The sequence below is a fragment of the Myotis myotis genome, unplaced genomic scaffold, assembly GCF_014108235.1.
Source record: "Myotis myotis isolate mMyoMyo1 unplaced genomic scaffold, mMyoMyo1.p scaffold_m19_p_13, whole genome shotgun sequence".
In the NCBI taxonomy this organism is placed as follows: Eukaryota; Metazoa; Chordata; class Mammalia; order Chiroptera; family Vespertilionidae; genus Myotis; species Myotis myotis.
In genome coordinates, this window is record NW_023416317.1 from 39761086 (window position 1) to 39788317 (window position 27232).

The 27232-nt window shown below is 38.6% G+C and overlaps 2 protein-coding genes across 3 annotated transcripts in view; one reads left to right on the forward strand and one right to left on the reverse strand.

The window, feature by feature from the left end:
• The window catches only part of LOC118668232 (ubiquitin-conjugating enzyme E2 E2), a 247520-nt gene that overhangs the window by 153188 nt on the left and 67100 nt on the right, over positions 1-27232 (forward strand). For both annotated transcript variants that reach the window (XM_036332743.1, XM_036332745.1), the window contains exon 4: positions 27038-27170. In XM_036332743.1, the coding sequence (XP_036188636.1) occupies positions 27038-27170 (133 nt within the window). The remainder of the gene's footprint in view (positions 1-27037; positions 27171-27232) is intronic.
• On the reverse strand, positions 6921-7309 carry LOC118668233 (small nuclear ribonucleoprotein G-like). The gene has a single exon (XM_036332746.1). The coding sequence runs from the start codon at positions 7287-7289 to the stop codon at positions 7059-7061; it is 231 nt and encodes a 76-aa protein (XP_036188639.1). The 5' UTR covers positions 7290-7309; the 3' UTR covers positions 6921-7058.

Below are 27232 nucleotides of genomic sequence, written 5' to 3' on the forward strand. Positions count from 1 at the left end.
AATCATAATAATTGGCAGAATTATAGGCAACTTGGAGCTAGAAAGGAAAAACTGAGCCTGAAATCTGGAAGCCCAAACCAGTTTACCTTCTCACATAAGAGGAGGTATTGCCATACTGTAAGTCATGAGATATCCAAGACTCAATTTATAGCCTATATTGATTCTTTTTTTTAATGGAAGAGTAAATTAATTTTATTGACTGATGAAAAACTAAAGTGATAAGGAGTATGGATAGTAAACAATTGTGTTCTGCTGGAATTCTGCTTTTCTTTTCGCTCTAAGCCAAAAGGACAAAAAATTATAGACTGTTAGTAAGCTAATTGTTTTACATATTTCTTCAACAAAAACTGCATAGCTTAGCAGTTGCTAGGAATAGTCGTAGCCTTCACCCCAGGTCTCATGAACATTTCGGCCATGACCTTCTGGGTCTCTAGATGCCAGATATCTGTAGAGAGGGCCCCAAAGTAGCTTCTTGATTTGATGAGTTGCTTTACCCTTCCTCATTGTTTCTCTAAAATTTTTGGCTGGCTTTTTAAAAATAGTAAAACTGCGTATTATTTCTCCTTAGTTAACACCCAACATGATAGAGTAACCATTGGCTATAGCATTATGTTTCAGATTTAACCCGTTTTAAGTTTATTCCAATATCCTATATAATAAAAGCCTAATATCCAAATTGTCCCCTTGACTGGGAGTTCGACCAGGGAGCTGAGCTGGCGGTGGCAGTGGCCGGGGGAAGGGAGGCACCCTAGCCGGCAGCTGGCAGCTGCTAGGGACCCAACTATGCATGAATTTTGTGCACTGGGCTTCTAGCAGTTATATAAACCCCTTCATGTATTGCGATTGTCATTTATTGTAACATAGTATGGTCATCTCCTTTCAACTCAAGAGAATTAGAGGAATTAATTTTAGCCATTTTCATTAAGCCAGTTTTAATTAATATGTTAAAGATCATACTGTTCTCGATAAATTAAAATATACAGAACATACAAACTGTGACATTGGCTGTTTGATACCTCTGTAAGTCATAAAGCCCTGACTTACATTTAGTAGAAAATCAACAACTCTGGTGAGGAGCTTAGCCTGGTAACAGCACAAGTGAACGATCACCTATGATAGCAATGAGGACAGTTTTTGAAGGGTAAGCCAGAACCCTACTGGTGAAGTCAACAATTTTGTCAAGGTATTTTGTATCATTCATGGTAGATTGGCTGTTTAATCTGTTATTTTAAAGTACTTACCATTTATTTCAAGGAGACAAAATAAAGCCAATATCTTACCTTTAGTGAAAACACCTAAGTTACCCTGTTGTGTAACTGTAGTGACCTAGAAAAATTCTGCTGTAGAATAGTAAGCCAGTCTAGAAAGGACATCTGTTTAACATCTGAGTAACATCAACTTATTGACATAAATGTTTGCATTTATTTTTAGGCCCTTCCAAGCATAAGATACTATCCCAGAGTCTAATAAGGATGGAGATATAGATATAGGTATATATCTATAGAAAGAATTCATTTAGAAATTTTATTTTATTATGCTGAAAAATACTCTGTAAATTCTACTTAAATCCAAAGCAAAACAAATCAATGATAGCCTTAAATCAAAATTTAGTTACATAATATCCATGTCTTTATCTTAAAGTGTGAAACAAAAAAAAAAAGTATAAGAGATGGAGTTGCATTTTGATTATACTTCTCCAGTTACTCTAATTATGGGAAAACTAAATAACCTTTTTGAACTTTAGTTTTCTCATCCACAAAATGTGAATAATACTTGTACTGCTTATTTCTTAGAGTTTGTGGTGAGAATCAAATGAGATAATGTGTGAGAAAATGATTTGTTAATTACCAAGTATTTTTCAAATGTATGTGAAGTCTCATATACAAATTCTACAATTAGCAACATAGACTCTAAGACTGCAGCTATGTATCTGTGTCTTAGAAAATCACTTATAGAAAGCAAGTAACCTGAACTTTCATTAACACTGAAACTTTCATCTTAATTTTTCTCAAAGGGATGCTGCTTCATTTAACTGATAGCTAACATTTGTTGACTTCATTCTATTATTTCTACATATCTTATCATTTAATTCTCATAACAGTCCTGTGATAGAAGTAACGCTATCCCCATTGAGAGAACTGAAACAGAATTGCTTGAAGAATGCTTCAGTCTCACAGCCAATGAAGGGCAATGCCGAGATAGAGTCCAGGCAGTTCTACTGGCTCTGCAATAGGCAGTTTGAATCACACTAAGTATAGTATAGTTCACTGCATATTAAAACTCTTCTAAAAGTCATAAATTCCCAGAAGACCTATTGTCATGAAATAATTGTAGAACTGATGAAACTGTAACTTTTACACAAAAGGACCCATTAGTTTTTACTAATTAATGGTGTCCGACAAATACATTACCTGACTTTTACATGAAAGTGCATGGCTCTGGCCTCTCAGAGATCACCAGTGGTTATGCAGGGGCCAAAGTGGAAAGCCTTTAGCCAGAACCAGAAATGTCAACAAAAGGAACCAGCTAACTCCTACCTTTACTTTTGCTGCTCCTCAGGCCATGCCTGTACAACTCTTTCCGTCCTTTTCATCTTCAGATGCTACTCATCCTCAGCTTTCCAGCTCAAACACAACTGACTTTTTTCCTTAATTGATGGCAAGTGTCATCAAATATTTAAAGAATTACTTTAGCCATTTTAATTGAACACCTATAAAAGCACTCCTGAACAGGAGCTATCAAAGGAAAACTGTATTTGTTCATCTATAGTTGATATTTATGTAGCATGCCTCACATTTTATAAACTTTCTGGTTTGACTAAGTTTCTAGTCTCAGCAATAGTGTGCATTAATGAATATGGGCACACATTCTTTAGAGTCAGGTAAATTCTCATAACTATTTACGTAGTTAAAGAGGATTACTTTTTAACTATTCTCTTATTAGGAGAGCACCTATAAAAGTATGGTGTTTTACCATCAGAGGTATGCAGAATCATTACTGGTAGTACAGAAAAAAAATTTTTTGATTTATGATTACATATATTAATTTTAATTTATATTGAGATAGATGTTTAACTTGTACATCAAAGCCATGATTTTATGATTTTTAATTGAGGCTAACCTAGGTGTGTATGTTTTTTAAAGGTTGCTAAAGTGTAGGTATTTTGCTTTTTTTAAAAAAAAAAAAGTTAATTCAAAGGAAACATTAAATGAAGGATACTACAGACATTTAGTACCTAAATAAGCAGGTATATATATAAATTATATGTGGAAAATATTGGCCTATAATATACATATGTAATTAGCTCACAGCTCACTTTCTACAGTGAAGTACTCTATAAGCCAAGCCTTGATGATCCCTACCTTTGTGACAGTCAATAATAAAAACTTGGGATTGATTATTCTTTGCGTTATAATAAACTTTTTACAGAATATTTTATCCTGTTTCAAAATAATAGTTAATCTCTGAGTCTTGTTTCCTTATTTTTCTTACAATGTACTTATTATTTGCAAGCTCTTTTCAAAGGGAGAGTCTCTATAGAGTTTACTATGATGTGTTTGCAAAATGAGTGCAAAGCAGCAATTATTTTTCTTGATAATTTAAATAAGATCTTACTGTAGAAAAGTTTAAGATAAAATTTCAAAGCAGTTTTTCCTTGAAAAAATTATTCATTAAGTAAAGTTAGCCACAAGGAATATGTAAGTGCTCTGTTAAATATGAAATATATGCTCCCTTGGGATTTCAGAGTAATTATTGGTCATATAAATACTTTATTACATGTGTTTATATATTTTTTCAATTTGGCTGCAAGGGAAACCTTTTATGTGTGTTTTCCCCTTTTTTGCAATTTGAAAATAATTTAAATTGAAGGCCTAATAAGATTTGTGCTTTGGTCAAGTTTTTGTTGTTGTTTTATCTATTGGCTTTAATTGAGAAACAACTACCAGAAATGGTGTGGTTTTTGGAATCCAACTAACATAGTTTAGAATACTGATCCTCTACTTGCTTGCCCTGTGACTTTGGGCAACTTGCCTGACTGAGCCTCAGTTCCACCAACTGAAAATAGGCTTAATAATCCTTAATTCATGGAGTTGGAATCAAGATTAATGTGGAATACTATAAAGGGTTTAGTGCAGCATAGGGACAGAGTAAATAGATTTAGTAGCTATTAGTTTTATTTTCGGCAGTCTACAATGACTCCATAAACTAGTCATGTGACTCTGATATTCATTGTATTTCTAGGCAGCTTTCTTTCCTCGAACTTGTCCTATAGTCTCCTTACTCAGGAGCTTTCTGGATTTTGCTACTCACCGACTGTCTGTTTTCAAGCCTTCTGCCTTGACCAATCCTTTCTGTCTATCCTGCATATCATTTGCCCCTCTTATTTCAGTCTTTACTACTGTTTTCTCTGGGATCCCAGTTGATAGTACTGTTTGTTTCTCTATTTCAAGTCTTCTCCAAACAATAAGTACTCAAAGCAAAGTACTCCAATTATAAGTACTCAAGGGCAAAGACTGTACACTACAACTTTTCCAGTGTTACCCATAATTGTCTGGCATAATACCAGAAAAGAAAAAAGACATTAAATCAGACCCATTGAGAAACTGGAAAAGTAATGATCGTGAAGCACGAGTATGGCAAATTCTGATACACTGAGTAGTACTTTACTCATAGCCGTCACTAGGAAGTAGTTAAGCCTACTTAATGAAGGGGGTTACCTAACTACCCAGTAATGGAAATCAATGGAGAAGAAGAAATATACAAAATCTCTGATGTTAGAAGACCTGGATTCAAATGTTATTACTCTAGTTGCACGACTGTGGGCAAGTCGGGTAACATTAGCTGTGAAATTGGGGAGATGGAAGGGGATGGGGAGCCAAACCAAACAACTAACAAAAAACTAAAACAGACCTGGGCTCTGAAGATTTAACTCTTGTCTCTGGAACTAACTGCATATGTGCTATTGATGAAGTCATGTATCTCTTGATTTCCTCTTTTCTAAATGATCATGATGAAATCAATCTCACAGGGCTATTAGAGCATATGTGTATTGATGCCTGGTATTTTGTGGGCCCATACTAAATGTTATGTTTATTTTTAAATAAACCTTTATGCATCTATATTGCTTCAGTAATAAAATGGAGAACTTGAATTAGACAATCACCGAAATCACTTTGAGTTCTAACATTCTGTTAGTTTCCTCGGAGAGGAGATAATAGGTGAAGGCTGGATATTGTTATTTTTAAGCTCATTGGGGATTCCAAACCTACCTGTAAGAAACAGTTGCCGCTAATACAAAGAAAAAATAAATACATCGAAATTACATAAGGCACTGATAAAATATATTTTCTTATTCACATTATGGCTTTGCCTTTATAGTCATACCAGTGGATATCTGTGGCATCTTCCCCTTGGGTTTTGATGTTCCATTCTGCCCAATAAGAACTACCGTGCACTGGTAGAATGATCAAGTGTCTCAGTAATAACTTAAAGCAGAGTTGAACCTGTCAAGTTGACAGGCAATTCACTGGTAGAAGAAGAGCTATATTTTATAATACATATGTCAAGTTTGACTTCTCCTTAATAATGTACATGATTAAACAATTTCAAAGAGAATGTAACATTGATTCACTTCATTTTTCAGTGAAGAATTCTGCCGATTAGAAAAATATATATAATCTGTTGCCACTTCATGTTGTTGTTTTTTACTTGAAATCCTCTGATTGCTGAAATAAACACAAAATCAGTTTTCTTTTCCTTCAGTATCATAACTTTTCTATACACACAAATCTTGAATATTATCTCTTCTGACAAGTTTCTGAATACAGTGCCTATTTGACATGCAGCCACGTAGCAAATGCTGCAAGGCTTCAGTAGTACTAACCTGAACCCTCAGGTACAATAAGCTGATATCTATCAGGCAGGTTGGAAAACTTAAGAGCATTACAGTAATAAGTGGTTTCCTGGGAAGGCCGTGTTTACCAGCAATCAAATGTAGAAATCCCAACTAATAGATTAGAACCACCAATATATCTTAAAATTGTATATCTTTAAATGAGTTTTTTCTGCTGTGCTCCACCCTGTCTTTTTCTGGTTTTCCAGTATTCCATTATGGTACTGCCCTCCGTGCTTCCTGAGGGACACACCATCTAGGGAAATGAAAATCTCTCTGCTTATACAGAGGCTACAGATACTGGTCTCTTTGATCCAGGGGACTGACAGGCAGGTCCATGGCTCTGACTTCATAGGTGTGTGGAATACTCTGGTGTATACCAGGATGTCTATCCTACCCAAGAGTCATGTCTTCCTCCACAAACACTGATATTTAGGGGGTTGCCTTTATTTTTTCTGAAGTTATTCTGTAAATATCTTATTTATAACATGTCTAAGGGAAACTGAAATTCTAAGTAGATAAGACAAAGTAGAAAATCTAATTTGGTTGATGATTTCTGAGATTACTTTAAGCATGAGTAATTTTAGTTTAAAGTTTCACATTTGTTCTAAGTAAATAGTTAGAAAACTTAAGGACCACATTTGATACTGTAGTTGAAATTTTGGCAGCGAATAGTAAATGGGAGAGAACCAAAACTAGTTAAACACCATTAATAGAAGTGTAAAGGAATATAATACAGTCATGTACTACTTAACAACTGGGATACATTCTGAGAAATGTGTCCTTAGGCAATTTCATCTTTGTGTGAACATCATTGAGTACACTTACACAAACTAGATTGTAGAGTCAATTACACACCCATGCTATATGGTATAACTTATGCTCCCGGGCTGCAAGCCTGTTTGGCATATTACTGTACAAAACATGAGATTAAATCAGGCACAAGAGAAAATGATGCAATTAAGAGACATGGTAAACACGGCATACTGTGTGTGTTTTTGTTTGTTTGTTTGTTTGGTTGTTTTTTTTACCAATACAAAAGTTTATTTAACAAAAGTTCAATGTGAAAATGGACTGGACTCTATTTTTATATTGTAGTAAAACAGGTGCTGTGGAGAGGGGACATGTGGGAGCAGTTGATTTCTCTGGTAACTACATCCATTCTTCATACTCGTTCCAAGGCTTCTAACATGATGATACTATTTCCTCGTATTACCACCATTCCAATATTGTTCTGTTGCCCACCAGTTGCCATTTCCACACATTCATCTATCACAAGATTCATAAAGGGATCAAATTCCCGTAATATTCCTTGGACATGTCTGCCACCATTTAATTTCAATGACAACTTCTTGTCCATAAACTTTTTTAACTCGGGAGGGTGAGCTTTGCTCATGGTGGCCAATCGAGCTCAAAGATCCACGGCATACTGTTTTACAGCAAACTTTTTTAGTAAGTAAAAATAGTATACTCTAAAATAATGATTAAAAAGTATAATATAGTAAATATATAAACCAGTAGCAGTCACCTATTATCATTATCAAGTATTATGTAGCATACATAATTGTATGTGCTGTGCTGTTATATGACTGTCAGCATAGTAGGTTTGTTTATACCAGCAACAGCACAAACACACGAGTAATGTATTGCGCTATGATATCCTGACAGCTACAATATGACTAGGCAATAGGAATTTTCCAGCTCCATTATAATCTATGGGAGCACCATTGTATATGTAGTTCTTCATTAACTTACCATTGTTATACAGTGCATGACTGTAAATGTATAGTTTCTTTGTAAGCTTTTGAAAAACGTGATTATTTTTATAAAGATAGGGTTTTTTTGCCTGAACTCTGATTATGGTTCTTGGCCCAAATTATCTCTCTGAATATTAAATCGGTTTTATGAAAGTCAGTTCACTTCACTTTGGTTTTACCAGTTTCAAAATACTGATTTTGAAAGATATTTAATGGAAGTCCAGTGTCTATAGTAGATGCCCTTTGTTTAAAGTGGGGTGAAGAAAGGAAAACAGAAGTGCATATACACGCAGAGACCCACATACATATACACATAAGTCTTCCATGGTTCCAAGAACTACTATTTGAAAATCACTGGTATTTTAGTACCTTCTTTTTAGAATGACTAGAGCTCCAATTTATAGTATTCTGAAGTAGACCTGGGGCAATAATTAAAGTAAAAAATACAAACTTCAGGAAGATGATTGCTGAAAGATGGTGGCAGCCATGGCATTGTTCTTTAATCTCTATATAAAACAGAGCAACTAGTATATCAAAATACAAAACCTACAGATAACAACTACATCAAAACCAGGTATCCCCTACAAACAGCCAAATACTAGCAGGTAATGACAGACTACCAACAACCACATGATTTATGTGGGATCAGTAACTGTGGGTGGAAGCAAGGGAAGGAAGCAGGGCAGCTGAAGAGGAAATTCCTCAAATTGCCAGCAAGTCCTTACTGAAAAGCACAAGCCAGTCAAGAGCAGCCACAAGACTGGGTGGGTATGTCTGGAAGCTCTCATTCATAGCTGAACACAAGAGGACTGGGAAGTAATTCAGATTCATGATGCTGGAGTAATCTGTCCTTATAAATGAAGCAAGCAAACTAAACCTCCCTTAAAAAATAAATCCTCTCATGAGGAAAGCTGCTTGAAGTAGAATCCAATTTCATCAAGACAGGACAATATGGGAGAAGAAAGAAAATGTCCCAGGAAAAAGCAGTTGGCAGTCCCACAAACTAAAAGGCCATTTTTAAAAAATCTCTTTTTTAAAACAACAGAAGAAAGAGTTCTGGAATCATGAAGTTGGAAAAACTATTCCTGAGCTCTCCCTTTCATGGTACAGGAAAAAACATGTTTCATTAAAATTTTAAAAAACAAAATTTATCAAAATTTTATAAGGAAAAAGAGGAGTAAAAAGAATGTCCTTACAGTGAAAACATACCCCCCAAAATCTACAAAATAGATGAAAACTATAAACTAGTACTTCAAGGCACAAAAATTCTTCTTAAATGACAGGATAGGAAAGAAAACATAAAGCACAATTAGGAAAGACTCAAAAATTAGGTGATTAGGGAAAAATTTTTGGAGTAGCATGTTAAAGATACTCAAGGAAAGAAAACGTGAACTACCAATTTTTTATCCAGTCAAATTTACCTTCAATTATAACTACCACAGACAAATAATTATAAACACTCCAAGAATCGAAATATTGTTCTCATGTGCCCTTGCTGAGGAATCTACTAGAGAATGAGCTTTAGCTACCACTCCCTCCTCTTACCCCCTCAACCCCCCCAAAAAAACACACCAAAAAAACCTAAACTGGAGAGACCTCAGAGTAAGAGCTGATAAAATCCTTTTTCCTAGCAGTTAGTGATCTATGGCCAACTGGTGGTCCACAGACCACTGGTGTTCATGAGGCCCAAAAGGTTGGCAACCGCTGGTTTAAGGAAACCTTTGGAGCACTGGTCGCCAACCAGTGGTCCGCGGACGACTGGTGGTCCGTGAGGTCCAAAAGGTTGGTGACCGCTGGTCTATGGGACTGCGTTCCGGCCCCTGACATGAAGTGACAGAAATACAGGTTACTTACTGGTACTATTCTCTATACCAGGGGTGGGCAAACTTTTTGACTCGAGGGCCACAATGGGTTTTTAAACTGGACCGGAGGGCCGGAACAAAAGCATGGATGGAGTGTTTGTGTGAACTAATATAAATTCAAAGTAAACATCATTACATAAAAGGGTATGGTCTTTTTTTTTTTAGTTTTATTCATTTCAAACGGGCCGGATCCGGCCCGCGGGCCGTAGTTTGCCCACGGCTGCTCTATACTCTCTTCACTAATTGGCCAGCTGGGTACAAAGGGTCCAAGAAAGTATTCTTTGACACTAACAGAAATCACATTACTGTTATTCTAGATACTGCAAAATACTTGACAGCCTACTGCTTCAAAATTACAATAATTATTGGCTTTACCAGATTAGATTAAAATTTTTCATTTAATCCAAAAGGAAACTCATCTGTAACACAAATTTTTAATACTTTGATAACTATATTTCAATATTAATGACTTGCAAGAATGAACCTTTGTTGTGTTTAAATGAAAATTATAAAAAGGAAAGGAAAAAACTTAGTATGGAGGAAAGTTCTTACTTGGCTTTTACTCAAATGCTTTTGTAGCAAGAACATTGCTTTTTCTGAATGTTTTAGTAGCTTTCTATTAATCAGAATCAGTTTTGAATAGTGTTATTCCCGGGGGTCCAGAGAAGTGCCGACCTGTCTTCATATTTTACGGTTGGGCAGAGTAGGCCCGAGTGAACATTTCTCTTACATGCCTGAGCCACCCAGTGATTCTAGTTCTCACTTTAAAATGCAAATTTGGTTCCAAGTGCTCTTTACCAAAGGGACTGTGCTATATCAGACACAAATAAGTACATTCTGTACATTTTAGTACATTTTTCACAGTCTCATAAAAAATACCTCATGAGATTATAACACAATTATAATAGTAGACTTTATTGCTGAAGGGAACTTTACTGGTAGAGGATATCTGATCCACTGTCCTCATCTTCATGAGCATAAACTGAAGACCAGAAAAGTTTAAATTTATACATGGTCAGATTTCCCCATGATCACACAACCAGGGTGGCAGTTTAGGTTTGAACTGTACTGTTTCCAATATGTGATATTAACATTGTATCATCCCAACTACAGTTTCCATCCTATATAATAAAAGGGTAATATATGCAAATTGACCGAATGATGGAACAACTAGTCGCTATGATGTGCACTTACAACTAGGGGGCAGACACTCAACACAGGAGCTGCCCCCTGGTGGTCAGTGCGCTCCCACAGGGGGAGTGCCGTCAGTCAGACATCCCCTGAGGGCTCCCGGACTGCAAAAGGGCACAGGCCGGGCTGAGGGATCCTCCCCCCACCCCATCCCGCTCCCCCAGTGCACAGATGTTGTGCACTGGGCCTCTAGTCATATATATATACATATTATTGATTTCATATATATATTATTGATTTCAGGGAGAAAGGGACAAGGGAAAGAGATAGAAACACCAATGATGAGAGAGAATCATTGATTGGCTGCCTCCCACGTGCCCCCCTACTAGGGATTAAGCCTGCAACCTGGGTATGTGCCCTGACCGGAAATCAGCCCAAGATCTCCTTGTTCATAGGTTGATGCTCAACCACTGAACCACACCAGCTGGGCCACAGTCTCCCATCTTCCTCCTCTGTGCTTCTTCATTTGTTTCACAGTGAAGAGGTGTCCATGCTTCCCTGTATTTAAACCTCCTTCCTGCCATGTACTTTGTATTACATCCCTCTTGCCTCCTCCTCCAGCCACTTTCCTTGCTGCCCTTTCACATCCAGACTTCCAGAAAGAGAAGCACATTGTCTCCTTTGATCTCTCTATTTTGCTTGCATTCCTTAACCCACAACCCTTGCTGAGCATTTCACTTAAACTGCTTTTCTCAGTCACTAACGTTGGTTTTTGCTGAAACTGATGGACTGTTCTCAAGGTTATTTTTCTTCACCACTCTGCCATATATGACGGGTGGCCTCCTTCTTCCTCTTGAAGTGCTCTTCTTTTCCTTTTGGGAGGCCAGACCCTCCTGAATTGCCTGTCCTCTGGTCGCTCTTTCTCAGTCTCCTCATCTTACGCTCATACTTCTTAGTATTAGTGAGTGATTTTCCCATGAGAACTCTCCCCTAACTTCTCTCTTTTTGCACTGCTGGTTCTCTGTAAACCAGATCCTCTCGTGGAGCTCTAAACTTTAGAGTCTAAAGAGACCCACTGTGTGCTGTCTCACAGATCTGCTCCACAACACAGCTCTTCCACCTGAATTGCATACCCAGCTGGGCATCTGCGCGTGCACATCTGCAGGCTCCTAACCCTTGATTACTGGTCTCATGTCCCAAGTGTCAGATCCTTCCTCACTGCTTGTCAGAGTGATCTCTCTAAAATGAAAATATGTTCATGTTCACGTCTCTCTCTGAAACCTGTCAGTCCCATTGCCCCCATAAGCCCACCTTAGCACTGCGTAAAAGGTGCTTTCTTGTTTTGGCCTCACTTCCTTGTCAGCATCACACAGTGCTTAGTTTTCTGAAAGAAACTTCCTCTTCTCTATTGCCTCCTGGGCTTTGCCTGTGCTCTTCCCCTGCCTGCCCTTCTTCTCTCCCCACCCCACCTTCCACTTCCCCCTCCTCTTGGATAACTTCTCCGAATCTTTCAGGTCTCATTTCTCATGACTGGGTTGAGGAGCCTTTCTTCTGCTTCCATAAGCACTCTGTACTTATCCCTATTACAGGTAGCACTTGTCATATGCATTGCAGGTCTCCCTTAGCTCGCCTGGTTTCCCTCAGTAGATGGTAAACTCCTTGAGAGGAGCCACCTGTATTTTACCATCATGTTCCCAGGATCTAGCATCTGCATTTTCTTTTAATGAATGAAATAAGGTACTCTCTTTGGCTTTAATAAAGACACTTTATTTATTCTCTTTACTACTGTGGAACTAAAGCTGTTACACAACTGGTCTTTTGGGATCCATAAACTCTCTTGGACCTCAGAAGTGAATAGAATAGTTGTTTTCCGGTGCACTGACTTCCTACTCTCTGGAAGTAAGCTTATCTCAGAGCTTATGTCTCTGAAATCATTTTTGTAATTGAAGTCCTTTAGCAGCATTCTTAGGAAGTTCTTTTCAGTTCTTTGGTAATGTATCCTTTTGGTATTTATATGTCTTTTAATATGCAGCATAAGCTGAATAAAAATGCATTTCTTTTTATTGATTTGAGAGGGGGAGGGGAGGAGAGAGAAAACAGACAGACAGAGACACTTATTTATGCATTCACTGGCTGATTCTTGTATGTGCCCTTGACTGGGGATTGAATCCACAACCTTGGTATCGGGACAATGCTCTAACCAATCAAGCTACCTGGCCAGGGCCAATAAAATGCATTTCTTAAAATCTTAATCAATAAACAATATGAGTTTGAGCTTTTTCAAGAGTTTATTTTTTAAGCATGGTTAACTATAAGAGGGAAACAGGTCTCAACTTTTATTTTTATTTTTGCTGGATTTCTGTGTGTAACATGCAACCTCTCTTTGAAATCCGTGAGCCAAGTTTACGAACACATTAGCAAGTCTTTAATTTTTCCTCCCATTGAAACTGTTCCAGTAAAAGGAAGAACACATTTATGTCTCTTTATTCTAAGAGAAATATACTAATATGTGATAATACCATAACAACTGAAACATAAAATCTTTTTCTCTACTGCTAACTTCCCTTAATTGCCATACAAGGTCACCAAATTGTCAAGCCAGTGTAAAGGGAACCTGTGAATAATCATAGTCACAGAAGTTAAAAAGCATTGATCTGTCACTTGCCATCTGAATAAGAGTCTAAGTTGAAAATCAGAGGAGTCAGACTGTGCTGGTGTAAGACAAGAAAATATTAAGAATATAACCTGTGAGAACAAAAAAGTAGGATTTCTTCTGGATTAAAAGTTGGTCTTTACTAAAATAGCAAATCCACTTCTGTTCTCCTTTAGTCATCCTTTTACCTATGATGTGCAGAGAATCGTCTTTAAGTGAGATATACAGAAAATTAGAGAAGATTCAGAGAACCAAAAGAAACATAAATATAGGAAGTAAGCGGCCATTTAAAAAACAGTAAAATTGCTTAGTACAGAAAAAAGATTTCCACCTCCCTGACTTTCCAGTAACTGAAAGGTTATCATTAGAAGGGTACTGACAATGTGTTTTATTTTAACAAAAGTAAAGGAAAAGGCCTTAAATTTAGCAAAATAAAGCATAATAAAAAAACTTCCTAGTTTAAGGGAAATGAACCATAAATAATTTGAAATCAGCAAGGGGGGGAGGAGAACTGTCTTCTTTGATTTTTGGCGGGGGGTAGGGGGGTGTCCTGCCCTTTTTTTGAGGTCTAGAAATAGAGATAATTGTTTCCAACTATTCAGATAAACAGGGTACTCTTTGATTTGAATACGATATTAGATACTGACCACCTTTTATCAAGTATATAAAATATCAGTGACCATTTTGTGATCTTAACACACAAATACATCAGTTACATTTGGTTTTGGGTTCCCAAAGGAAAATTAAATTCATCAAAAGCAGAGAAACATCCCAGCTGCGCTGGCATGGCACTTGATAGAGTCAAAGAAGATAGGGCTTTCCTGTAATATATTCTATTCTCAACCTTTTGTTTGAGCTTTATCACTTCTATCCCTTCCAATGATACTCCAGCCAGTCCACCTGCATCAAACGAATAATAGCTTTTTTAAGTAGTAGCAGTTTTTTCTGAATGTAGACAATAAAAGTGCCCATCTTTAGAAGTATTTTTTTCTTTAGAATCAAACTACTCTTACTTTTTTTTATTTGAACTAATTACTGAGTGCTTTCAGAGCTTTGCTTTTCATATATTACACATATTGTAGTCACACTATGTCCTTAGCATTTGTTTCGGTTTATAAAGAACACAATTAGCCTTTTTAGCGCTTAGTTCAGTCACAATTAAAGCTCCCCTAATGGTTAGGGATTGGTCTTTCTAAGGCTGAGAAGGTGTTTTTAATTATTCATTCCTCGGTTTGTTTCTTACAGCAGCCTCAGCTGTGCTTTATTATTCAAAGGTTAATGCAAACGGAGAAGTGGGTAAATTAAATCTGCTTGGCAGCCAACGACTGGGCCTATTAGCACACGCTGGAAGATGGGGCTGGGTATTGCAGGTTATTTCCACTATTGCAGCACTACCCAAAACAAAAACCACCAAATCCCTCACAGATAGCCCACACTGACAAGAATTATTAAGGGATACTACAATTTGGTGATTCTTAAATAGCAGATCTTCGGAAAAAAATCTGTTTGTTTTGCTTACAAAGGGAGAAGACAGAGGCTGACATCTGAAAGGTAGTAACAGCTCCTATAGAAAATTGATATATATACCATGACTAATGAACTTTGTATAATATCAAGTCCTTTTCACAGGGCTCTCATAGCATTTTGCCTATGAATCCCACGGAGCATATACATCTTGCCTTTGCTCATGCTGCCCAGAGGGGAAGCTCCCCCTTGGGGATCAGAACTGTTGTGGTTTTTATGTCTTGCCCAGATGACAGTACAGTGCCCACACATAATAGGCACTGAGGCAGAGGTGGGGAAATGAGTCTGGAAATAAGTCTCAGCACCTATAGCCAGTATTTTGCTCTTGTAGAGATCCTGATCTCCTGAAGTAATTAATCATACGTAAGTTTTGAATTAAGTCCACTAAACACCACCTCTTATTGACAATCAATGTCTTTTAGTGCAGAGTTATTATTTACGGTGTCTGTTTTAGCCACATAGCACCTTTCGTCCCTCCTACAAGGCTGATGTTTAGCTTTTCTTCTCCTAAACTTGGGGGCGGGGAAAGTGTCTCTCTATGTTTAGTTGTTTTCATTGATGTGTGTATATCGCGGAGGTGTGAGGACAAGTTTTAAAGCTACTATTAAAGAGTATATGGTAATTTTGGCCTGATACTGTTTCAGACAGAGATAAAGAGAGACAAGACAGTAGTATGCAAGATGTCAAACAGCAGGTACAGAGAAAGAGAAATTAGAGCCCTAAAGAGAAACTCTTCCTATTTTCCTGTCTTGACACCAGGCCTAAAGGATGAGGTAAGCTTTAGGATCCTGATTCACCCCTACTGCCTTCTCACTTACCGGATGATAATAACAAATGGACTAGGCACTGTTTTAAGCACTTTACTTACATTAACTCATATAATGGCCACAGGGCTCTATGAGGTAGCCACTCTTTCAGAGATGAAGGAACCAAGACAGCAAGAGGTTAAATAACTTGCGTTAAGTCACACAGTTAAAGGCAGAGCCAGGATTTGGACCCTGGGTCTCTGGATCTATAGTCCCCTTTCTTTACCACTATGCTATACTAAAGATTATTCTTCTTCAACAGACCTTTACTTAGTATCTGTGTGTGTAGTTTGCTTCATTAGTCCTCCAATTGACTTGTTTCCTCTCCCTCCTCTGTGCTAACTTGGAAGAGAACAGTGACGATGGGCCTTTGAGCCAGATAGCAGGGCCAGGGATACAGAGAAAAACATGCAGGTTGTAGGGTAGCACAGCTGACCTTTTTGGAATAAATTAGGCAGCTGTATGAAGAAATTGTTGTTTACCATATTCCTATCCAAGAAACAAAAGGTGTTCTCAGCCAATGAAAAGTGTATTGAGGTATTTAGCTTACTTGGGAAAGCAACTGCCTTAACTCTGTATATAAATAAATAAATCTTAACTCTCCTGTCTAAGAATACTTAAATGTCCCTAAGACCTGATCTATCCTAACTTTGAATGTTTACTTTGTATAGTATAAATGTTAGAAAGAAAGCTGCATTTGGAATGCTACCAAAACACTTTGCATTCTGTCCTCAATGAGTGGTAACGTTTTTTGAGAACTGAAACGTTTTGAGAAAGGTTTGGCGTCCTGAAAACTGTGGAGGGGCAGCAGTGGCTGGCACTCTTGTCAAAAGCTTGTTTAACCTGCAGATAACATCAGTAGGCACATTAAAGCTCTACCTAACACATGTGTGGGGGAATTTTTAAATAATAAGGAAACACCACCTGCTCCAACATGTCCAAATTGCCCTTTGAGTACAGCAGAGAGAGGCTAATTCTAGAAGCCTTGTGTGCCTTGAGACGTTTTATTTCTCACCCAAAACAGAGGAAAACACGTAAGAGCTGGGGTGGGAGGTGGACAACAAAAGCAGTGTTGCAAGAAGTGGTAGGTTTGCTAAAGAAATTAAGAGAATAGTCAAAGATCACTATTTCTAGTATGAAAAACAAAACAAACAAAAAGAATTTGATAGCGGAAATAAAAATGGCTGTTTGCCACCTCTGAATCTAGTCCTTGAAACATGCCCAGGATGAAAAGGTAAAAGGAAATCCACATCTTGGTCTTGGTCTTGGTCTCCTATCTTAAGCAGGGCAGTTATCATAATGGTAACCACACAGTTTTTCCTGTTGGGTCTTCTAAATTGGCAGCAATTGTGACATAATAAGGGCTTTTCCGTAGGATCAGAGGGCTTAGGTTTTCTTCTGTAGGTGTGGTCTTAGGCAAAGCATTTCACTCTACGGACCTTAATTTTATCGCTTTTGAAATGAAGGCTTTGGACAGAAGCGATTCTCAATGGCAGCTTTTTCATTTTTTCAAGTTATTTCTTTATTTTTCCTACCCCACCCTCCATACTGTGAAAGTGGCTCATTTTTCCTGCAAGGAGAGGATAGGTTGAAAAGGAGGGGACAGGCTGAGAATAACTCAGTTAACTTATTTCTAGTTAACTTATTTCTATTTAATCCTTTTAACTAAAGGATTAAAAATTCTATTATTCAGCATTGTAAGTAATTCTGATTGACTTTATTTTTTTAAATATATTTTTATTGATTTCAGAGAGGAAGGGGGAAATTAGAAACATCAATAATGAGAGAGAATCATTGATTGGATGCCTCCTGCATGCCCCCTACTGGGGATTGAGCCTGCAACACGGGCATGTGCCCTTGACTGGAATCGAACCTGGGACCCTTCAGTCTACAGGCCCATGCTCTATCCACTGAGCCAAACCAGCTAGGGCCTGATTGACTTTATGCCTGTTGTCCAACTCAATGGAATTCTAGTCCAGTTCTAACCTTGCATCTGTGTTAGGAAAAAGTTGAACTAGATGATTTCCAAAGTCTTCATAATTGTAACCTTACTTCTAACAATCCACATATATAAAAATATTGGTTTCTTTTTGAATCCTTGACTTATTTTTGTGCTAACAAGTGAATGTGTCTTATAAAAATGTGGGTTAGAAGGAATAGGAAGAATATCATTTTCCCATGCAGTCCTCCTTTCTGCTTCCCAGTTTCTCTACTTCTCCTTGCTCACTGTTTAGAACAGTTGTATCTCTTAAAATTTTGTTGTAAAGTTACGTGCTCAATGCAATATATCACATGTTGGGAAAATTAAATACACAGAGAGAGACATCCTTACACAAAATATAGAAAGAAACAAGGAAGCCTAAGGTGTTATGAACTTTTACTAAGAGTCTTCTGTCCTCAATAACTTACAGAAGGCTAGTTTAATCACTAAGCATACTATCTTGCTAGCTACTACCTTCCCTGGGAAAGAGCAAGGACCGAGATTATTTAGCAATAATTATGTTTTGTTTAAAATTTTCTTTTTATCTCCTCTCTCTCTCTCTCTCTCTCTCTCTCTCTCTCTCTCTCTCTCTGCTATGTTATTAACACTGTTAACAAAAGATACTGATTTTAAGATTTGGTAAAAGATAACTATAGTCAACTGAAATCATTTTTTTATCTTCACATCTCAAATCTAGAAAGAACGAGTGAGAATATAGGTCCTCCCATTTATTAAGCACTCATTGACAAAAAGTATAAAATAATTATTTTTCTTGGAATACTTCAAGAATAAGGACCAGGTACTTCAGAACTGGACTATCTATAGTTTGGTGGATGGATTGGAGGAAAGAAAGATTGGAAGTAGGGACACCACAGAGGATACTGGTACCATCATCTAAGTGAGAGCTGATGCCTCCAGTAGAAACATTACAGAGATATTATGGAGTAAGATTCTACAGGCTTTGGGGGATTTAGAGAAGAGAAGGGGGAAGCATAGTCAAAGGTGACTCTCCAGTTTCTAACCAGGTTAGAGATTCATTCCACTGGTGTTGGTACATTGATTATAGAAAGTGGATTGTTAGATACCTAGAATGAAGGTGAGGAGACAAGGTGTTTGAGGATAGAACCCCTAGGAGGCAGTCATTGATGAGGACAAAAGAATTGGAGTAGTAGCCCAATTAGAGGAAGACTCTTGAAGAGATACCTGGGGAAGAGAGTTTTTTTCAGGGATGGGGATGGGAGCTACAGAGAATGGTAGTAAAAGGCAGGCAAAAAAGCACAGTTGGATTTAGCAACAAAGAGAGTTAGCTCGTTCTGTTGAGAACACTGAAAACGTTTTTCACCTTGAATCTCCCCACCCCCACATGTGTTTTTTTTCTCATTTCATTCAGTTTTGTGGCATTTCCCCTCTTTAACTGCCTTTCCTACTATCCTTATCTGTAACTGATCTGGACCTTGCCTGCATATTTTCTTGTAAGGGATGTGAACTACCCTTTCCTTCCAGTCTGACACTAGAGAAACACATACATCATTGTGTTGTAATCCAGAAGCTCAGTATTCCTGCAGCTGTTTACTTCCAGAGGGACTTTGGACAAAGGTGCAGCATATCACTTGTGGGAACAAAGTGCCTTCCCACTAGAAGTGATGAATTCTGCTACATGAAGTCTGACACATAAGCAGGAATTATTGCTAGAGCTCCTGAGAAATCCCCAGAAGTCTCCTCAAACCCATCCTGTCCCTGTTGATTTCAGGTTAGTGTTGGCACATTGGAGATGCTCTACAAAGGCAAGTTCCTTGTCCTGTGAAGCCAAGACCCCAACACTGCCCCTGCATCCTCCCCTTTACCTGTCTCAGTCAGTGTTAAATGAAAAGGCAGCAGACACAGCGCAGTTAAGATATTCAGATATATTTAAAGCATTTTAAATAATCTTAAATAAAGACAGTGAGAGCTTAGTCCTTTTCCGCAATCCTATATAGTAAAAGGCTAATATGCAAATTGTCCCCACGGGCAGGAGTTCGACCAGCTGGGAGTTAGACGTGCGCTGACCACCAGGGGGCAGTGCGGAACATGGCGGGTGCTGGTGATGCGGCACTGGTAGCAGGCGGCAGTGGAGGTGCTGCCGGCCCCGATGGGCCCCGACAAGAGTGGGACCGCGGCAGGATGGTGGAGCAGGTGAAGGGGTGGCGCCAGGCCAAGGCAGGTGTGAGCAGGGGCCCCGATTGCCCTGCTGGTCGCCCCACAGATTGGCCCTGATCCCTGGCCAGGCCTAGGGACCCTACCTGTGCATGAATTTCGTGCACCAGGCCTCTAGTTTTATTATAAATTTATAAATATTTTATGCATAAGGCTCATCCACTGTAGGCCGCAGCATGGAAAGCTAGACACAATTTATAAAGTTGATTCTCTAACAGAATTTCTCCAAGCACCAACTTTGGGCATTTAAACAATTTGTAGTTTGCTAACTGATATTTGCATTTTAACAAATTCATCTAATTGCATTTTATTTTGAAATTTAACTGTTGTGTGTTTTTTTCTTCTTTAAAAAATAAAATCTGAAAAAAAAGAGTATCAATCATTAAGAATACTGTAAATGGTAAAACATTGCTAAGTAACCTCATACCTGAAAAATCTTGATATTAAATAAACATTGTAGTCTGAAAAATTGGACTTCTTGGGAGGAGCATGAATTCTGATAGGTTCCAAAGTTCTGCTGGATCTAAATAACATTAGCTTTTAGGGTTATGATGGTGATGGTGATAGTGAAGATAATGATGATTTATATACAGTCTTGGTAGCTTTTTTCAAGCCCTGGGATCTTGAAACCCTTCTTATAAAATCACCAGGTAATTAATTTTTTGAATATATAAGTTGGTGAACTTATATTATCCACAAGGCATGACAACAAACACAAAAGCAGTGAACATTTGGAGGCTTACTAATTGGGCCCTTATAGAACCCATTATTCAAGCTCTGTGAGTACAGTTCTACTAAAACTTTACAGTTGCTCCCATAATTGCCCCATTTTACAAATGAGTGAACTAAGACGAAGAGAGATTAGTTCAAGAAGCACTGCAATAAGCTTTGGGATTCCAAGTGGTATGGATATGCCATTTCTAAGATGATAGAGGAGGCCAGAAAGTATTTTCTTAAAGAGATATATTTTGGCCACATAAACCAACTTAGAGTAATAATATTGTGTTATTTAACCCACTGTTAACTGCATAGACAACTGACTGACTTCAAAGAGCCAATAAAATTTGGAGTTCTAATTGAGAGCCAAATAAAACTTAGATTAGGCAAAAATTGAATGTAAGTTATCTACAAGCACTACTCACTTTTTGTGAGGTATCTCCAGCCTTCTTCTGAGTCTCTTCCTTGGTGGCACTATTTGGTGACTCTTTATTTAGCCTAAATTATATAACTAACTAATATAAATTATATCTTTGTTTTAGGGAAATGTGTCTTTGCACATTATTTCAGAGCTGTGTACTATCATGTGTATACTCTTCAAACTAACTTTCTTCATCTACCTTGGAGTAATGTATGTGCAAACCTATAATTTACTCTACTTTTAAGCTCTTCCTTCTGATAAACCTACCTATTCATGTTGGGTCTAATTATAGCTCAGAGTGTAACCATGTTTATTATTCATCTGAGTGAGTGAGCTTGTCTGGCAACAGGGCGCCGTGGTTGCCAAAGCTTAATTGTCATCTGATCTGAATATATTATGTCTGTACTTCATTGCCAGCTTCAGAAGAGGTAGGTAAAGGGGAAGATGGGGTGAGAATGCTGTATTTTGGTCCATTGCACCACTGCTTCTCAACATATTTCAACACTCTGCGACAAATTCGGCTGTGATTTTTTTCGTCTTTTTTAAATAAGAGAAATCAAACACGAGAGATAAAATTGAACTCTCTTTCATTCCCCATCTCCAGGTCTATTTCTTCGATTACACCACTCCACTCTCTCCTGTTCCTTGCACAGCCACTATCATGGACTTTCCAGTTCATTTCTTAAAAGATTTGGCATAGATATGTATCTCTGTACTATATAAAAGAATTGTTTTATGTATCTATTTTAAACAATAGGATCACCGTATAAATATGCTGCAGCTTAGCTGCTGTTCTCACACAGTATTTTAGTAGATTTTTTTGGCATACTTTTTCCCAGTATGAAACTTTGATACATATATAAGAACGTATCTAATGTGTAAGTTATGAAACCTAGTCATAAAACATAACTAGTGAATTTGCCAGTTATACTGAAAAGTAGAATATTACTAGAACCGCTGAAGCTCCTATGTACTATTCCTCCACCGTCTGATTCCACCCAGGAAACTATTCTTTTGAACTTTGTGCTCATTTATTTTCTTGCCTTAATACATATGTATGTGTCCCTCAACAGTATATTTTCTTGTTTGCTTGCTTTTAAAATTTATAGAAATAGTATAATTATTCCTTTTAGATGTGATTTTTTATTCAATATATTTTTAAGATTCATCCATTTAGTTTATGTATTGTCACTGCTTGTGTAGTATTCCTTTCAGTGAATTTAAACATTTTTCTATCAAAGGACATTTGTGTTGTTTCCAGTGTTTATATTTACAAATAGCACTGCCATGAATATTCTTGTACATGTCTTCTGTTACACATATATAAAAATTACTCTGGGCTATGTACTTAGGAATGCAATTACTATGTTGTAACATATGAGTATATCCAGGGTGTCCCCCAAAATGTATACATACTTTGAATAATTATTAATTCTAATGGGTTAAATCTGAAAAGAAAGAAACATCAATGGAGCTATCAGAAAAAAGTATGTACATTTTTTGGAACACCCTGTATATTCAACTTAAGTAGGTAGGTCCACATTTTTATCCAAATTGATTGAACACACTCATCAGCAGTGTATAGGAGTTCTTGTTTTTCAACATCCTCGTCAACACTTGGTTTTTTGTTAGGCATTAATTTTTGCCTATATGTGTTTAAAATCACATCAAATTGTATTTTTGTTTCATTTTTCTGATTTTAATGAGATTGAGCATTTTTAAATGAGTACTAGAGGCCTGGTATACGAATTCATGCATGGGTGGGGTCCCTCGGCCCAGCTGGCAATCGGGGCCGTCTTGCCCAGTCCCGATCGGGGCAGATGGAGGTTGACTGGCCGGCGGGGGAGGGACCGTGGGAGGGCTCCAGGGCATGTCCAGCCCTCTCGCCTAGTCCTGACCAGACGGACTCCAGCAGCAAGCTAACCTACCAGTAAGAGCATCTACACCCCTTGGTGGTCAGTGCATGTCATAGCAACTGGTCGAGTGGACACTTAGCATATTACATTTTTATTATATAGGATTAGTCATTCATATTTCTTCATTTTGAAAATGCCTATTTATATCTTTTCTAATGGATTATTAGACTTATTGATTCATAGGATTTTATGTTTTCTGAACACTAGAATTTGGTCAATTTTATATAATCCAAATCTCTTGTCTCAGTGTGTGGGCTTGTCTCATTAGTCTCTTTAGTCAAACTCTAAAACTTTTGACTTTTGCATTTAAGTACTTAATCTGTCTGCAACTGAAGTTTGTATATTTTTTGAGGTAGAAAACCAATTTCTCTGTTTTCAAAATAAAACAAAACTGTTTTCCTAGCTCCATTAGTTCTGACACATACCCGATTTCCATGTGTGCATGGACAAGTTTGAGGAGCTTTTATTTGAGCTTCCAAACAGGTTTTAGGATCAGCTTGTTAAGTTTAATTTTGTTTTTAAATTGTTGGACTTTTTTATTAGAATTGTATTGGGTCAAGTTGGAGGAAATTAACATTTATAATATACTAGAGGCCCGGTGCACAAAAATTTGTACCCTCGGTGGGGGGGGGGGGGGGTCCCTCAGCCAGGCCTGTGCCCTCTCGCAGTCTGGGACCCCTCGGGAGATAACGACCTGCTGGCTTAGGCCTGTTCCCGGGTGGCAGAGGGCAGGCCCAATCCCTAGGTGCAGCCCCTGGTCGGGCTCAGAGCAGGGCTGATTGGGTAGTTGGGGCGCTGCCCCCTGTCATGCACAGAGCAGGGCAGATTGGGAGGTTGGGATGCCACCCTCAGTAACGCTCAGGGTAGGGCCGATTGGGGGGTTGGGGCACCGCTCCCTGTCACACTCAAGGCAGGGTCGATGGGGAGGTTGCGGCGCCACGCTCTGTCACGCACAGAGCAGGGTCAATCAGGGGTTGGGGAGCTCCCCCCTGTCACCCACAGAGCAGGGTCAATCAGGGGGTTGGGGAGCTCCCCCCTGTCACTCACAGAGTAGGGCCGATAGGGGAGTTGGCGCACCGCCCCCTGTCACACACAGAGCAGGGCGGATCAGGGGGTTGGGGCGCCGCCCTCTATCACCCACAGAGCAGGGCCGATCAGGGGGTTGGGGCGCCGCCACTCTCACACTCAGGGCAGGGCTGATGGGAGGTTATGGCTGTACCCCATCACACACAGAGCAGGGCCCATGGGGTGGGGGGGTTGGGGCGCCGCAGGGTGATCAGGGGGTTGGGGAGCTCCCCCCTATCAGGAACACAGCAGGGCCGATCAGGGGGTTGGGGCACCTTCCCCTGTCACGAACAGAGCAGGGCCGATAGGGAGGTTGTGGCCCCGCACCCTGTCACACACACAGCCGCAGGGCGATCAGGGGGTTTGGGCGCTGCCCCCTGTCACGCTGATCCTGGTGCCGGGAGGCATATTACCCTTTTACTATATAGGATAGAGGCCTGGTGCACGGGTGGGGGCCGGCTGGTTTGCCCTGAAGGGTGTCCTGGATCAGGGTGGGGGTCCCCACTGGGGTGCCTGGCCAGCCTGGATGAGGGGATGATGGCTGTTTGTAGCTGGTCACACACCCTTCAGGGTGGGGGTCCCCACTGGGGTGCCTGGCCAGTCTGGGTGAGGGGCTGAGGGCTGTTTTCAGGCTGGGACTGAAGCTCCCAAATGCTCCTTTTTTTCTTTCTTTTTTTTTTTTATTCTGGGCCAGCTTTAGCTCTGAGGCTTGGCTCCAGCTCTGAGGCCTCAGCTGCTGAAAGTAGGTATCTGGTTTGTTTCGGTTCTATAATCGAAACTCTGTATCCACTCCAGCTCTGAGATCCCGGCTCGCTGAAAGCTGGTTTCTGGGGTTTTGTTTAGCTTCTATATTTGTTACAATGTTTCTTAAACTGCAAGCTCAGAGGCCAGCAAGGCAGGCGGGGAATGTTGCAGTCCTCCGTCACTGAAACAAGGAAGCCTCATGTTCAGTTTAAGTTGCCTGGCTGCCGGCCGCCATCTTGACTGGCAGTTAATTTGCATATCGCCCTGATTAGCCAATGGGAAGGGTAGTGGTCATATGCCAATTACCATGTTTCTCTTTTATTAGATAGCATTGGGTCACCCTAACCAAAAAGTTTATAGCTCTCTGTATTTAATTCTCTTGAATGTATTTCAGTAAGTATTATAATCTTCATAATAATCATATTTTTATGAAAATTATTTCTAGGTTCCCTATATTTTTAATACTACCATAAAAGATATTTTAAATACATTTTCTAATTTTGTTGGAGTATTAAAAGGCAGTTGATTTTTGCATATTGATCTTATATTTAGCTATTTTGCTATATTCTTTTATTAAGTTTGATAAATTATCTAGAGGTTTGGGGATTTTTTTTCTGTGTTCATAAATACTGCAAGTGTTAAGTTTTATTTCTTCCACCTCAATCCATATACCTTTTTTCCCTTGCCTTGATGAGTATGATCTCTAGTACAGTAATGATTCGAATTGGATGTAGTGGACATCCTTGTCTTGTTCCTCAATTTTAAAAGGTGTGCTTTTAATATTTTACCATAGAATATATTAGTTGCTGTAAGGTTTTTATAGATGCCCTTTATTGGGTTAGGTTAAAGAAGTTTCTTTCTATTCCAATTTTGCTATGAGTTTTTATCATGAAGGGCTATTATTAAAGCCTGTTGGGTACTTTTTCTGCATCTGTTGAAATTATGAGGTTTTTTTCTACTTAATCTGTTAATAAGATAAATTACATTAATAATTTTCTGTTATTAAACTAGCCTTGCATTCCCAGAATAACTCGGACTTGGTTAAGATGCATGCTTTTTTGATATATTGCTCAACAATACAATTTTTGTGGATATAAACTAATTTCAAAATAGAAGCTAAATCTCTGTTGACAATAAATCTTTCCCAAACACCTTAACAGGGTTGCCCACTTTGCTACAGGATTTGAGGATAATTTCTCGCTGTTAGATGTTGGTATTGGCTTGATATGGCAAAAAGAACACTGGAAAGCTAAGTTATTTTTGCCCTTCTGTTCACCTGAGAAAATTAATACAGTTCAATTGACTCATGTGGGCCTTATCTCCCTCAGTGAGTTTCTCTGAGACCCAGGGACATATATTTGTTGCTTGCAGCCATGTGGCTTCACTTGCTTTGCTGTTAGTCCATCATCATCCAACCGACATTTACTTAGTAGGCACTGAGGACAAGGCAAAATTTATTTCTCAAGGAACAACTATTCTAGTGAGAAACAGAAAAAGTAAAGTTACAAAACACAGTTATAAAATGAAATGATACATCTTACCTTCTATAGACCACTCTAGTGGTGATGTGTGGGGATGGATGGATATGGATAGAGTCTTTGGGTGCAGAGAGAGAAATGGAGAATCAGATGAGATATGATATTTGAGCTAAGTTTCATGGATGATGAACATTTATTGATCTCCAAGAACCTCATTTGTTTTCTAAGTTGTTAACAAATGATGATAGCCGTATTTTTTCTCTCTCTCTCTAGCCGCCCTTTTAGCTTTGAAATTTCATCTTTTTGGCCCTATGACCATATTATTCTTTTCAGGACTTCATAAATAATTACATACTTTATTAATTGTTTGTGTTCCCATCTGTGTCTTTGGTCCTTGAATCTTTTCTTCCATAGATTTAGGGTTGTGAATAACAAAAGAGAATCTTCTTTGTTCTGTTTTATTAAGTAACTAGAGGCCCGAAGCACGAAATTCATGCAAGGGGCTCAGCCCTCACAGCCCCAGCTGCCGCCACCCTCTTCGGGGTGATCGATTGCAGAGCCCCCCAGCCCCCTTCTCCGCCCCCCCCCCCATAGCCCTGCAAAGGGTGGCGGCCCCAGCTCCTTGTGGCCCCGCCCCCCACCCAGTGGTTGTTCTGGAAGGTCATTCTGCCGTCTGGTCTAATTAGCATATTAGCTCTTTATTATATAGGATACCAATATACTTCATACATAGAATACTGATGATATTGACAAATGAATCATCATAGAAAATGAACCTATTAACTTTGTTGTGTTTTTATGAAAATGCTCAATTTATTGTTACCATAAATAGATATTTTAAATTCCAAGCGTTTATATAATCTCTAAGCACATTTCATTTGTATGTCTTATTTCAGTGCTGGACCCAAAGGAGACAACATTTATGAATGGAGGTCAACAATATTGGGACCCCCAGGATCTGTCTATGAAGGAGGGGTGTTCTTTCTTGACATTACCTTTTCACCAGACTATCCGTTTAAACCCCCTAAGGTCAGTATGACGTATTGATTCATCTTTAGCGATATATATATTTTTGTATCTGTGTACACATA

Bases quoted from the DNA above. Each gene is read 5' to 3' on its own strand.
- LOC118668233 (XM_036332746.1), bottom strand. From the start codon at position 7,289: ATGAGCAAAGCTCACCCTCCCGAGTTAAAAAAGTTTATGGACAAGAAG.